This window comes from Mustelus asterias, chromosome 15 (genome assembly GCF_964213995.1).
Source record: "Mustelus asterias chromosome 15, sMusAst1.hap1.1, whole genome shotgun sequence".
Lineage (NCBI taxonomy): Eukaryota > Metazoa > Chordata > Chondrichthyes > Carcharhiniformes > Triakidae > Mustelus > Mustelus asterias.
Window position 1 is genome coordinate 61,138,179 of NC_135815.1, and position 16,075 is coordinate 61,154,253.

Consider the following 16,075-nt stretch of genomic DNA (forward strand, 5'->3'; position numbering starts at 1 on the left):
CTTATCAAAGGTTGAGCCATTCTTCCCAGCCTCTCCCATAAATTTCCATAGCCTGAGAATCTGAGAACCAGCAGCTGATAGAACGACCTTAGCAGCCCTAGCCCAATTAAACACTCTGGTTAAGATTTTCCGGCTGCGTTCACCCCAAGTCCGGAAAATCCTGCCCGAGGTCAATGGACCTTTGCATGGACCCGCTACGATTCCTGTGGCAGACAGGACAGGAAAATTCTCCACTCTATTTGCTACATGTAGCCCAAGTCCTATCCATACTCTGGATGCTCAGCCTAAGCCTCCTATTTGTACAAAAGCATTGGCTTTGTAGAGATGTTTTGCTACCCAAATGTGCAGACAGCATAAGCTTCTCCATTTGTGTATGAAAATTTATGTGATCACAGAATCATAGAAAACTTGCAGCACAGACAGCCATTTGGCCCTTAATGCCTGTGTTAGCTCTTAGTGAGGTTCTTAGTCCCATATTGTCACCTTTTAGCCATATCCTGAGCTATCTGTCCAGCTACTTTTAAATTTATTTATGGAATCAGCTTCTATCCCCTTTTAAATCGGAGCATTCCAGATCCCAACAGCTCTGAATGATTGCTATTGATTTTGGCTATTGACCCATGCACCAGATGGGAATAGATTTCTTTATCCAATCAATTAAAACTTAACGTCATCTTAAAAATCTCTATTAAGTCACGTTTTAACCTTTTCTGTTCAAAGTAGAATGAACTTCACCAACCAACCTGAGGGAGAAGAAGTAATGTTCTTATAAGTTATTTCTTTGTTAGACATTTATATACACAGTGCAGTGCTCATTTCCTACTTTTCAATGGATACCATTTCACTGAAGATATCGGAGAGGTGCTCTCTTATCTTGACAGTATGTTGGGGGAGATTTCCTAAAATACTGCACAGGCAATTACTGATAAGAGGGTTGACAAAACTTGCAAAGTTTTGTGAATAATCCAACTCTGGCTCAAGATGTTGCATGAGATTCTATTTACATGCATATTGTAGCCTACATAATTTTATGGTGAAAGGTTTAAGAGAAAGAAGCACTTAATGGAAATGGTTCTGCAGTACAACTGCAAAAATAACATACACCTGAAGTATTTGTCAGAGCGCATTTAATATTTATTTATTGTTAGTAGAGATAAATACAGTAGTGTGTTAATGCCTGAAGCAGGTAACGTTTTTACACACATTCACCGGAATTGGGATTGTTAAGTAATCTTGGCTTACACTAAATTGCCCAAGCAGTATAAACCACTGTCACTTATTAGGGGAGAAATTTGTTTATGTAACGTCACAAATTTAAGTCAATTCTTCAGGGGCAGGTCGGCCCCAAGGCCAGAGGCAGAGATACCCATCAAGTTTCTTCCCCCATTGTGTCTGACCAGGGATTGCTGAAAAATGTTATGAATGAAACCTGCATATCGGTGTCCAATCATCATCCATTATAAGTCATGACGTGTAAACATTTCTGCAAAGTGATGCAAGTTGATGTCTCCTGATGATACACACAGAGTTTGACATTAATTTAATGCATTAATTTGTACTAGCAAGAAAGAATTTTGGTTTTCAGCCTGGACATTAAGTTTGGCAATTCTGGTTTAGGTGCAATCCAAAAATCAAAATTCACCATATCCTTGGGTATTTTTAAGGCAATGTGCATTATACCGTGGAAGGTTTTACCCTGTTGATAGAGAAACATCTCTGCCACATTCAAAACAAAATGAATTACATAAATAGCTGCTGGAATAGGCAATTTGTGTTTTCAAAGTTGCTTCACTCTTCAACAAGATTATGGCTGATCTTCTGTCTCAACTCCCCCTTCCTGCACTATTTCCCATATCCCTTAATTGCCTTTGTACCTAAAAGATTATTAACCTTTATCTTTAATATACTCAACAACTAAGCATCCTCAGGTTTTGGGGATCAAAAATTCCAAAGATTCACAACCTTTTGAGTAATGAAATTGTTCCTCATCTCAGCCTCAAATGGCCTATCTCTCAATCTGAGACTGACCACATACTCTAGATTTCCCAGTTAGGGAAACTAGATTTCATTTTGAATATTTGATTAAATATGCAAATTATCCAATTAGATGACGAGATTTTCATAAGCCTGTTGACAGTGAAGTTGTTGCAGATTTTGTGGTAAGTACTAGGTTTCCACCAATAGAAGCTCTCAATGTAGCATGGAAGTAGATCTTGCCTTTGTGACTGAAAATTAGTTGCAAAGCATTTTAGTTTACTTCACAAAGATTTAACAAATTTATCAAATTTTCAACACTTGAGGAATCTTATACTTTTGGAATTTCTTCCCAGAAATGTATTCCTTAAATACTTCCTTTAAAGAAAATTAACAAAAGTAGTAATTTGAAATTATTAATTAAGCAGTTAAGTATCTGCAGTTTTAAAGCTGTGATCTATGAAGTATTGCCTCCAGATTTAAAGTCTTCATGCTGCTTCGAAGTCTCAGTTGTCCAACACTTTAATAGTTGTCACTTCAGTTCATGGTAATATAAAGAAAGATGTACAGGAGTCACAACTAATTTAAATGAAGAATAGTTATGACATCAAAGTTTTCAAACATAGAGACACTTCATAACAGGCTGGCACGAGAACAACTTGTTTCAATTTTTTTTTTGTTTTAGGTAATTATCCCAGACCGCCAAATTATGGTGCCGTACCGAACACCAACTACAGTGGTCCAGGTCCAGGCATGAGTAACAGCATGAGTATGAATGTGAGCAACCAGATGCATGGTCAGGGTCCAGCTCAGCCTTGCAGTAACATGACAGTGGGGAGGATGCCATCATCAGGGATGTCGAACTGGCCGTACTCTGGCAACATGGGTAACATGACCCCAAACTCTCCAAACATGTCACAGCAGGTTGGCGCAGGGATGGGTCCACCGATGGCAACCGTAAATCGCAAGGCACAGGAGGCTGCTGCTGCAGTGATGCAGGCTGCAGCAAACTCTGCTCAAAACAGGTATGCAAAAACTACTAGAACCAGAATCTGTACACGTTTTACATAACTGTTCTAATGAAGATGGTGTTAATGAAAACAGTACTGTCAGACTTCCAGATAAATTCTGTATAAGAACACCAATCCTTATATGTACGGCTGATTTTATTTAGACAATATGACATTTGGTAGTACATTGAAAAACTAGTTTTAATTTTAAAAGAATGATAATTTACATCTGCTTCATTAGGCATTAAATTTGACTAAATATTGTGGAATTTGGGAAAAACATTCAATTTAATGGTTCTATAATATATATATATATAGGCTGATTTAAGTTGGTTTAGTCATTCAAGTATTTTAAAATTTAGCTTCGAACAGAAGGTTGAGGAGTTTTGTCTCATTGAGGTCCACTATTTGCACAATGTTTCTCCGTTTTTATCGGTTTCCAACTGGAACTCTGTGAAGTGTACTTGAAGCATTTGGAAGGAAAAACAGACCCTAGCCTGCCGTGCGTTCAAGTTACTTTCACCCTCAGAAACAAAATTGATATTTTAGAGACTTGATTTCAGAGCTTTGGGTAGGAAAAGGGAGACTGAAAATATAAAACCAAAGTAATGATTTGCCTTGATTTACCTTGTTCTCCTTGTGCCTTGATCTCCTGTGATAGGTTGACATTTGAAAGAAAGTTGCAAGGAACTTTGCAAGGGCAGCTAAGTTGCCCTCCAATGAATTTGTCTCAACAACATCAAGATTGTTTAAAAATTTATTTTTAAGTCACACTGTGCTGTGCCAATCCATTCAAATAGTCAAACATGTCGTTTAAATTTCAGACTGGACGTTTTCTGGACCAAAAGATCGAAAGTTGTAGGTCACTCACATCCTTATGTTGCTCTTTATAAAACAACACACCAGTCTCTACTTTTAGTAATCCTTGGCATTATGAAAATCCTCATATCTTGAATTGTTATTTCCATTTGCTTTATAAATATTATACATGAAGATTTGTGCATCTTAAAAATATATCCATTCTGGTGGCAAATGATGGCAGCATTACCTAAGCATTTCCCACGATTCACTGTTGACCAGTAATGCTTTCTGCTTAGAAATTGTTTCTGTACCAGACTCTTGGATAAGCACACACTTGCGGCACGGTAGCACAGTGGTTAGCACTGCTGCTTCACAGCTCCAGGGACCTGGGTTCGATTCCCGGCTTGGGTCACTGTCTGTGTGGAGTTTTCACATTCTCCTTGTGTCGGCGTGGGTTTCCTCCGGGTGCTCCGGTTTCCTCCCACAGTCCAAAGATGTGTGGGTTAGGTTGATTGGCCATGCTAAAAATTGCCCTTAGTGCCCTGAGATGCGTAGGTTAGAGGGATTAGTGGGTAAATATGTAGGGATATGGGGGTAGGGCCTGGGTGGGATTGTGGTCGGTGCAGACTTGATGGGCCGAATGCCCTCTTTCTGTACTGTAGGGTTTCTATGATTTCTATGACTTGCGAACATTCTGGCAGAACAAAAAGCAACCATGGGACTTGCAGCTCAGGATATCTGATTAGTAGCAATCCAGTAACCACAAAACCCCATGAAATGTTTATTTTTTCCAAAAATTGTGCTTCACTTTCACCTCTACCTTTATGCAAGGAAACAACTAAATAATTTTGGAAGATTTAACATTCACTTGTTACATCTAAAATGTTTCCTTCCTTTCCTTTCTCTTTCAACTTTTTTCCCATGTTGCAAAGGGTCACCACAATCCTGGTTCTTCATCTTCAGATCAACCATTTTTTTTTTTGCATTTAGCAGGTGGTTTTATGGCCAACAGGCTCCGATAAACTCTGATTTGCCTGCACCAGAGGCTGGGTTTTTTCATAGCCAACAAATCCTGGAGTAAGACTTGAACTTGGGGCCTTATGGCTCAGGTTTTAAAATTTATTCATTAGTGTCACAGGTATATTAAATTGTATCACATTAGCATTGCAATGAAGTTAGTGTGAAAATCCCCTAGTCGCCACACTACGGCGCCTGTACTCCGAGGGAGAATTTAACCTAATGCACCTAACCGGCACGTCTTTCGGGCTGTGGGAGGAAACTGTTGCACCCGGAGGAAACCCGCGCAGACACGGGGAGAACGTGCAGACTCCGCACAGACAGTGACCCAAGCCAGGAATCGAACCTGGATGCCTGGCGCTGAGAGGCAGCGATGCGAACCACTGTGGCACCATGCCGCCCCCCAGAGACAGAAGAGCCACCCACTGAGCCACTCCAGCTCCCATATTTAAAATATTTCCAATCATCTGGATTTCTAAGCTGTTGTTTTTGGTTTTTACTGAGGTAAATACCAAACTTGGGCTGATTTGTGAACAAACTCTATTCTGAATATTTCAACATATATTTAGTTACAAGAATAAACTATGTTCATTTAGCATTTATTCCAAAGTAACAAATAGTTTCATATCAGATAAGATCAGATAGCTGACTGCAGCTGTCTAAATAATTAGTTTTCCATCCTGCTGCTTGATGAACATTGGGTGGATGGGAGGCAAAATTGGGCTGCAAACTTCAAATTGTTCTCCATGCAGGAACAGACAAGGAATGCAATTTAAGTAGGTTGTGGTGACCCTGTGTTCCATTTAGGTTGGAATGCACAACACCAAATAACTTCTAAGACTCTTAGAAATCAAGTTCAAATAGCAACTCTTGAGTTAGTAGAATGCTGACAAACCCTACCCTACCGCAAAACCATTCCCCGGCACATAACTCTATTGAAGGTATATATCTCGGATACAAATTGTGGCAAATTTTGCTGCAGTCTCATTGTGCTGTAAGTAAAATGCATTATAATGGACGCTGATAAACTTAGTATCCTTTTAGTTTAACATTTTTAATATTACTTCATCCCCTTTTCACCAGCTTTCTACTTCTACGTTATCCTTTGTTGAATGGTGTCAGACTCTGGCCTTGCACATTCTCCTTGCTAACACAGGAATTGTGCTTCTAAGGGCAGGAAACATAACTCTTTTTCCCTTTCCCAAATAGTGCATCATGTCACAATTCAGGTAGCCACAAAAATTTGATCTTCTGAGTATAGCTACTTAACGGCTAAAATATAACTGAATGGTAACAATTCCAGTAGGTGTCCAGATAATTATTTTATCTATTTTTCACCAAGTAGTTCAGTTCTAGTAAAGTGGAGGAAAAACACTTCTCTGAAACATGATTTTTTTGGGTTGGTCATTTTCAGTGACAGAAGATTAAAATAATTTTCTCCAGCAATATGGAAACATTATTACTAAAGTGGCTTCATGTGCATAGTTGTTTGTTTGAAACAGCCCTTCAATATGGTTCCAATTCTGTTGGAAGATGTTGCTTTACACTGGATCATGTCCAAAGCATTTTTTTTTTGCAGTTACATTGAACAATTATGTTTTCCATGTGAGAAATAATATGTCACTATTAGTGTAACATTTTGCTCCCACAGTTACACAATTTGACTATTAGCAACATTGGTTGAATGTTTGATTGGTTAATTATTGGAGTGCATAGCAATATAAGTAATGTACGTTTACTGGAGATGGTGCAATGTAACAGTCATTAAGCATTGTTTGAATTGTCCAAAATGTGTTTTTTAAAGATGTTTGCTGGTTAGCAGCCAATATTTTTTAAAATGGATTTTAAATAATTAATGGTGCAATCTGGGAGCAAAGCAGGTAAATTAAGCACATGCAAGTTTAAGTCTCATTTGGGGCTCCATTATGGCCAGTTTAGATGTGGTGATTCATTGCTACCTTTTTGTTGTCTTCTATTAGACAGTCTTAGAGTGTGTCTGACTTATAGTTCCCTTTCAGCTGTATGAGCTATGTAGGTTAGTGGCTCAGCTGGCATAGTTAGGGATGAAAATATATTAAATTAATAAACATTTATGTAGATCAGAAACAATCCTCGTACCATATCACTGTTTTACAGTCATTGGATATAGATAGGCTGGAAATTTGGGCAAAGAAATGGCAGATGGAGTTCAATCCAGATAAATGCAAAGTGATGCATTTTGGTAGAACTAACGTAGGGGGGAGCTATACAATAAATGGCAGAACCATAAAGGGTGTAGATACGCAGAGGGACCTGGGTGTGCAAGTCCACAGATCCTTGAAGGTGACGTCACAGGTGGAGAAGGTAGTGAATAAGGCATATGGCATGCTTGCCTTTATAGGACGGGGCATAGCGTATAAAAGTTGGGGTCTGATGTTGCGGTTGTATAGAACGTTGGTTCGGCCGCATTTGGAATACTGCGCCCAGTTCTGGTCGCCACACTACCGGAAGGACGTGGAGGCTTTAGAGAGAGTGCAGAGGAGGTTTACCAGGATGTTGCCTGGTATGGAAGGGCTTAGTTATGAGGAGAGATTGGGTAAACTGGGGTTGTTCTCACTGGAAAGACGGAGGATGAGGGGTGACCTAATAGAGGTGTATAAAATTATGAAAGGCATAGATAGGGTGAACGGTGGGAAGCTTTTCCCCAGGTCGGTGGTGACGTTCACGAGGGGTCATAGGTTCAAGGTGAGGGGGGGAAGGTTTATCAGAAGGACGTATTTTACGCAGAGGGTGGTGGGGGCCTGGAATGCGCTGCCAGGCAAGGTGGTGGAGGCGGACACACTGGGAACGTTTAAGACTTATCTAGATAGCCATATGAACGGAGTGGGAATGGAGGGATACAAAAAGAATGGTCTAGTTTGGACCAGGGAGCGGCGTGGGCTTGGAGGGCCGAAGGGCCTGTTCCTGTGCTGTATTGTTCTTTGTTCTACATATCACTATTTTACAGTGATATGTAAAACTCTTAGAAGTTTTACATATCAATGTAAAACTTGTAAGAGATTTACTTTTGCCATAACTTAATCCCCTTTAAATCTCATTATTCATATTTTGTTTGAAAAGTCTTACAAATGTAGTTGACGTTAAATGTATTGAATTCTCTTATGTTAACTATTTCAGATTTTAATAAGATATTTATTGATGTCTGTAAACATACAATTAGCAATTAAATTGCACTTTCGTGAAAGCACGAGTACTGGAGCATTCGATCAGCAAACGAAAATTAATCAAAAATCTTAAACTGTGCAGTGAGGTGATTAAAATTAAGATAAACTTTTCTGATTGAAATAATTATGAAGTTGCAGTGTACCTCAGAAATGTTCAATATTTTATGTGAGCCTTTTCATTTGAATATTAGATTTAATTGAATTGCTGTTTAAGTAGATTGCTAGAAACTGTACATGACTGCGAGTCTTGTCATCTTCTAGGAAAAGCCCTGGATTATTTCAGTTTAATGAGATGAGCAGCTTAAAAGGTTCTGTGGTTGTGTGTGTTGGTTACTTGCAAGAAACCGTTCAACACTGTTCATAAGTGGCATCTAGCTAAATTGTAAACCCATTCGTGTACGTGTTTTGGAATTTGCTTTTCATGAGTCATGTTCTAAATGTTTTTGTTGATCTATTTTAAAGTTTGAGTATTGGATTCTTTTGGATGAGGTAGATATAAAATACATTATTTACATTGTTACATATTAATTAATGAAATGTCACAAATTTTAATTCAGAAGCTTTTGTCAAAAAATTAAGGATATTTTAAATTAGCAGCTTAGTATCATATAACTGAGTTAAGTAGCATCCATCCATCCTGAGAACTCAAACCCATTCCCAAAATACAACGAGTTGCACATTATTCTATGTACTACATTATTCTGGCAGGCATATGAAATGTACAGAGTTGCAGGGTATTAGCTTATTTACTTTGAGTTTGTGGATAGTGGGAACGATGAATCTCAGTTGTTATATATGTATATGTGTGCTTTCTCCTCTACAAAAGTGGTGTCTGTTCTGGGCCCTAACAGTTCTTATGTATCTTATTCAGATTTCCATTCTTCTTGAATGGAGTCCAACCAGGAAATGTCATCAGGAGGGAAGGGAAAGAGGTAACAGATGACTGAATTTCAGCAAATCCCAAACTGTCCTTTCCCAATAGAGTAGCAATCAGTTTTAGGCCAACCCAGCTGATTGTCATTTGCATTATCCCAGTGCATTTCAATCAATAAGAAGAATAAATTGAGTTGGGATCTTTGTGGCCTGGATAGCTTAGCACCAGCACATTGTGCTTTAAAAGTTAAGGCATAAGTCATTTCATTAAAGGAGTATATTGCATAGCTGTGATTGCTCCTGGTTGAATATGGTGTGTAACACGTCTATTCTGTATCGAATTGGAAAATTAATGTCCTGTATTTTAAATGGGATGAATCATGGTTTGTATAAAGCCAAACTGGACATACCTTGGATTGCGGCAGCATGCATTCAGAAAACTTTCCGTGGTCAGGTTTCTATTGAATCACCTGTGCTGAACTGGAACTGCTTGGGAACAAATTACATTTTGAAAACATTAATAGATTAAACATTAATAACATAGATGAAGCCACTATAACAGTGTAACTCATGAAGTCATACAGGCCAGAATGTCCCCAGGAATCCGGGTCAATGCCAGGTTATCTGCCTTCAATGAGAAAATTAGGTGTAATATTGCAATAGACCTCCATGCCACACACTCCTCAGTATTTAGCGACCGCTGCAGCTACATATCTCGACATTTGATGAAAAGAAGATTGGGCTCTGCAGTGAATCCATCCACCGTGGGATAGTCTGGCAGCACCCAATCCCAGTTGAATGGTCAACCAAAGTACCGGAGAATTGATGCTATCTTTGAAACTGAACCCCAGCAACTGTTTGCGTCTTCAGAGAAGAGTTGGGGTGCGAGTGATGGGTAACCATGTGTGAAGAGAGAATTTGTTTTAAGAGATAAAAACAAACTTGGGATCTCATCTATTTCCATGATTAATTTGGGAATGGGTTGAAATGTTCAAGAATCCAATACTTTAAACTTGAAATGCTAGTCATTTTAAAAACAACACGGATGAATGTATCAGTTAAAAGAGGGCAAAACTAAAATCCCATATTGTTTTAACAGGTTAAGTTTTCAGATTTCAGTTTAATTCTTGAAATAGACGGGTGTTATTGGTTGTTTCATGAATTTTAACTAAAAACAGAACTGACACAGAATAAAAACAAAGGAGCTATTTTTTTCCTGATTTAGGCCACCGTATATTAGGTCGCCTGGTTTTCCCAGTCAGACTGGGCCTGGTGGACGTCCTGTGTTTCCACCACAACATCCCAACTATGGCAACACTCAGGCTCCCATGATGTACCAGCCTGACCAATACGGGTAGGTAGCTGTTGTGTGATTGAATCTGTTATGGGACATGGCGTTTCCTGGCAGGATTTGTAACATGACTACAAAAAAAGGATTGCTGTTTTGTCGGGGGGGGGTTTCTTGGTTCTGTTATGCTTTGTTTTGTACTAACCGGAGCTATGAAAGAATGAAAAAACTCTGCATGCCTCACACCTGCATGGCTTCTGGCATGGCTGTTCCTCTTCCTGTCTGATGGGGAAGTTGTAAACTGCAGTGCAGAGCTATTACATTATTAAAAACTAGGAACTTTACTGCTTGCAAAATTGAAAGTCCATCTCACAAAATAGTTACTTCAAGGTTCTATTTATAAGCCTGAACATCCAAAAACTGTAGAAAATTAAATCTGACACAAACAGGTCCAACCTTCTGATTCCTTCAGGCACTGGATTGAACAGGGAGTTAACTGAACATCTGTAGGTACGATGTGTTGAAAAAATGTCCAGCTCATTCGCATGGCAATAACTGTGAAAGACACACTTAAAGAAGGAGGGGACTGTTGGGGGAACATCTTTGTTTGTTTTCCCCTGTTCAGGTCTCGTGGATGCATCACTTTGCCCCTCTGTCAGATCAAAGACAGGATGCTTCCTAGTTTCAATCAGTATCACTATGTGCTGACTGCAGAATAGTGTAGATGTGTCCTAGACTTTTTATCTCCACTGTAGATGGGATCTGGCCTCTGTTCAGCACTTCTCCAGGATCAGTCACTAAATAAAAACCTAGCACCATCTTTCAATTCAAACATATGATTAATATGTTTTATTTTTGTTTCATTGAAGAATGTTTTTGTTTAAAGTAGTAAGTGCTGATGAAGTAATTGAGGAAACTATTTGGAAATAGTTACTCAACCCACCAGTCTGAGAGCTAAACCTGCAGTGTTAGATGTTAACTCAGGGTGCCTTAAGTAATTGTGCCATTTCTACTGCCAGCTCAGCCTCTATGTGCAACTGTCTCCCACAGTGATTCTTTCCTACTATTTTGCCAGTGAGGTCATCAGCATTCAATTATTTTTTTAAATTCCTTTTTAAAGGAAAGCTTAAGGCATAGCACAGCAAAGTTGTTGCAATTCTTAGTAAACTTTGCATTTTTACCAAGGGAATGAATAGCAAAACCTGCTCTTTAAGGAAGGTTCATACAATACTTACATGAAATACATTAATTTAGATGCACATTTGTATACTGCAAAATTCTTTTAACCTGTGTGAATCTATTACACTAGTTAACCAAAAACAAGGCTGAATGCAAGTTGTATAAAGAGTGGCCAAATGCTTAGATCAATACTAAGAGCTTCTTAATTATGTGCAATGTGTGTTTAAAGAATCCTGCTTAAGTAAATAATACATCATATTTGACAGACTACAATAGCAAACTCCTTGTGCGGAAAAAAATTAATAATCTGATTTGATAAACATCACAAAATATCCATTACAAGATCTTCATTCCAAATATTGTAAAATATATATATTATATAGAAGTTACAGTGCAGACACAAGCCATTGACCCCGGAAGGTCCATGTCAATGTTTGAACTCCTCGTGGGGGTGAGGGGGGGGGGTGTTTTTCAGCCGTTCACGCCAGCAGGATTTTCTGGTCCTGCTGCAGGGAACGTAGGTTTGGTTGAACATAAGAACATAAGAAATAGGAGCAGGAGTAGGCCATCTGGCCCTTCGAGCCTGCCCCACCATTCAACAAGATCATGGCTGATCTGAAGTGAATCAGTTCCACTTACCCGCCTGCTCCCCATATCCCCTAATTCCCTTATCGATCAGAAAACTACATACCCGTGATTTAAACATATTCAACGAGGAAGCCTCCACCACTTCAATGGGCAGAGAATTCCAGAGATTCACTACCCTCTGAGAGAAGAAGTTCCCCCTCAACTCTGTTCTGAACCGGCCCCCCCTTATTTTGAGGCTGTGCCCTCTAGTTCTGGTTTCCCTTCTAAGTGGAAAGAATCTCTCCACCTCTACCCTATCCAGCCCCTTCATTATCTTATATGTCTCTATAAGATCACCCCTCATCCTTCTAAACTCCAACGAGTACAGACCCAATCTGTTTAATCTCTCCTCATAAGCTACACCCCTCATCTCCGGTATCAACCTGGTGAACCTTCTCTGCACACCCTCCAAGGCCAATATATCCTTTCGCAAATAAGGGGACCAAAACTGCACACAGTACTCCAGTTGCGGCCTCACCAGTGCCTTGTACAGTTGCAGCAAGACCTCCCTGCTTTTATATTCTATCCCCCTCGCGATAAAGGCCAACATTCCATTCGCCTTCTTGATCACCTGCTGCACCTGCAGACTGAGTTTTTGCGATTCGTGCACAAGGGCCCCCAGGTCCCTCTGCACAGTCGCACGATGTAATTTTTCTCCATTTAAATAATATTCCAATTTACTATTATTTCTTCCAAAGTGGATAACCTCACATTTGCTAACGTTATATTCCATCTGCCAGATCCTCGCCCACACGCTCAGCCTATCCAAATCTCTCTGCAGACTTTCCGCGTCCTCCACGCAATTCGCTTTCCCACTCACCTTCGTGTCATCAGCAAACTTGAATACCCTACATTCAGTCCCCTCCTCCAGATCATCTATGTAAATGGTAAACAATTGAGGCCCCAGCACCGATCCCTGCGGCACGCCACTGGTCACCAACTGCCAACCAGAAAAGCACCCATTTATCCCAACTCTCTGCTTCCTGTTAGATAGCCAATCCCCAATCCACGCCAACACCTTACCCCTAACTCCGTGTACCCCAATCTTCTGCAGCAACCTTTTGTGAGGCACCTTATTGAACGCCTTCTGGAAATCTAAAAACACCACATCCACCGGTTCCCCTCTGTCAACCGCACTAGTGACATCTTCATAAAAGTCCAGTAGATTCGTCAAACACGACTTTCCCTTCATGATGGCGCCAAATTCTCTGTCCTTGCTTGCAGTGGCAATGGGTTGCAAACGGCCAGTAAGATTGCATCCAACATTTTTCATTTCAGACAAGTGAAGCGTATCTTCTCTCATCTTACTTCATCTCACCTTATCACCAGGTGCTTCTGTTTCTCTCTCCTTGATGTACTTATCTAGCTTCTCCTTAAATGCATTTATTCTATTCATTTGAATCGTTCCATTTGGTAACAAGCTCCACATTTTCATCATCCTCCGAGTAAATAGATTCCTTCTGAAAACTTTACGGGATTTATCAGTTAGTCTTAATATTTAGAAATTTTTGATTCCCCCTCAAATAGTAATATCTTTTTCTACATCTACCCTAATGAACCCCTTAACAATTTTTGAAGAACTCTCATCAGATCACCTCTCAAATCTCTCCTCTCTAAACAAAAAAAAGCCTGTTTAGTTTTTCCTGATAGTTATATACTTTCATAGAATCATAGAAACCCTACAGTGCAGAAAGAGGCCATTTGGCCCATCGAGTCTGCACCGACCACAATCCCACCCAGGCCCGACCCCCATATCCACCCGCTAATCCCTCTAACCTACGCATCTCAGGACTCTAACGGGCAATTTTTAGCATGGCCAATCAACCTAACCTGCACATCTTTGGACTGGGAGGAAACCGGAGCACCCGGAGAAAACCCACGCAGACACGAGGAGAATGTGCAAACTCCACACAGACTTTGACCTCTGTTATCATCTTTGTAAGACTTTAGCACTTTCTTCTGCACTTGTATATCCTTTTTCTAATATGGAGACCAGAACTGTAGGATAGAAATGAGTGTCCATGGGCCTTCTGTTTTATTCCCCCCCAATATTCAGTTCTATTGAAGTCAATGGGACTGAAGTTTAAGCAAGGTTGATGCAATATTGCCCCTATAGTGCTATCATCCAAGATGAATTTCTGCTCGTATCTTTTCAGATATTGGTCACGTCCTAACATTGCTTTTTATGATCTATAGAGCTGAGGTGAACCTTGGACACCGAAGCAATGCACAGATATGTTATTAAATTAGAAAGGGTAGAAAAATGCATATAGTTGATTTTTGTATTGTTTTCTACTCGTGGAAGTTTGCTTGAAATCTTACCAGTAATTCCATTAACCTTAGTGGTGGGGAAACGTTTAGAAACCATAATTTAGGACAAAGTTAATAGTCACCTGAACAAATGTGAGTTAATTAAGGAAAGTCAACACAGATTTGTTAAGTGCATATCATGTTTAACTAACGTTTAACTAACTTGCCTAAGTTTTGATGTGATAATAGAGAGGGTTGATGAGGATGATGTGGTGCACATGTTCCCTTTTGATTAAGTGCCACACAACACACTTGTGAGCAAAGTTAGAGCTCATGGGATAAAAGGGACATTAGCAACATGGGTACAAAATTGTCAGAGTGACAGGAAACAGTAGTGATGAATGGTTGTTTTTCAGACTGGGGGAAAATTTATAAGGTCAATTCTCCAGGGTTCAGTGTTGGAACCCCTGCTCTTCATGGTATTTAGTGTACAAGTTATAATTTCAAAATTTGCAGGTGACATGAAACTGGAAAGGATTTCAAACTGTGAGTTAAACTTCAAAAGAACATAGAAAGGAATGGATAGGCTAGTGGCAGATGAAATTTAATACTGTTTGTGTGATGTGATTCATTTTGATAGGAAAAACACGGAGAGACAATGGCCTGTAACTTACAAAGTCTGGAGGAGTGTATCTGGAGATATTATTTAAATCAGAAACTTCAGATGGTTCTGATTAACATACAGCAACAGTTACCCCACCACCCCCTGATCACCCAAAGGACTTCCCACAGTCCAACTAATCCTCCACAACACCCACGGAACTCTTTCCCCTCCCCCCCCCCTCCCATACTACTTGACCTTCAATGTGACTCCTTCCTACCCCACCCCCGTCAGCCCAACATGAGCTTCTGCACCGCCGGGCCTACACTGCTTCCAGTGTAAAATGGCTGCAGGATAGCTGGCTTTTTTGTGGCGGACTAAAGTTGGTAAACTTTAGTCGGAGCATGGGGAATATGGTGACCTGTACAATTCAGTCTTTTGTTCTTTGACATCACCTTTTCTTTGTGGGAATGTATTTGCTTTGAACCCTTGAATTCTTCCCACTGCACTGTCATTGATTTATATTCAAGTAACTGTTCCCTGTCGACTTTTGCCAAATCACATTTCAACTTAGCAAAAACTTTCACAAATTTGGAAGATTTACTCTTGGCCTATCTTTATTTTTTCCATAACTACTCTAAATCTAACTGAATTATTATCATTACCATTAAAATGCTCTCCCGTTGTTAACTCTTCACCTGTCCAGCTTCATTTGCTAAAACTAGAACTGCCCAAATGATTAAATGCAAATTGGGTAGCCACTTTGTGGGCCATCTTCGTTCAGCCTATTCATAAGTGTAATCCTACGTTTCTGATTGCCAGTCATTTTAATTCTCCATCTTGCTGTTACATTAGCCTGAGTCCTAGTAAAATTCAACTCATGTTTTGATACAGTCTTCCAGACTCAACATTGAATTCAACAATTTTTGACTCTAATCTGTGCCCCTCATTTTATTTCCTATTCTTTGCAGGTTTTGGTTTAAACTTATTGTTCTCTTGCCTTTAGCCTTCTGACAATAGCTGTTTATCATCCTGCTATTCATACCACCTCTAGGTATATATTTTGTTTCTTTATTTTTCCCATTACCATTCCTTTTCGCCTTTCACAACCAACCTTTTTATCATTTAATCTCTGCTGTACACCATATTGGACCTTCCAACCCAGGCCTTCTTCAGTTGCTTAAAATTTATTAATTTCTAATTTTTACTAGTCCTAATGATTAAGTCATTGACCTGAAACTTAAACTATGTT

General features: G+C 39.6%; 1 protein-coding gene across 4 annotated transcripts in view; it reads left to right on the top strand.

Annotated features, from left to right (window-relative positions):
* LOC144504532 (AT-rich interactive domain-containing protein 1B-like) overlaps positions 1-16,075 on the top strand; it is a 602,681-nt gene that overhangs the window by 433,173 nt on the left and 153,433 nt on the right. For 2 of the 4 annotated variants that reach the window (XM_078229967.1, XM_078229969.1), the window contains exons 9-10: positions 2,660-2,999; positions 10,104-10,232. In XM_078229967.1, the coding sequence (XP_078086093.1) occupies positions 2,660-2,999; positions 10,104-10,232 (469 nt within the window). The remainder of the gene's footprint in view (positions 1-2,659; positions 3,000-10,103; positions 10,233-16,075) is intronic. The other 2 variants (XM_078229968.1, XM_078229970.1) reach the window with 1 other exon arrangement.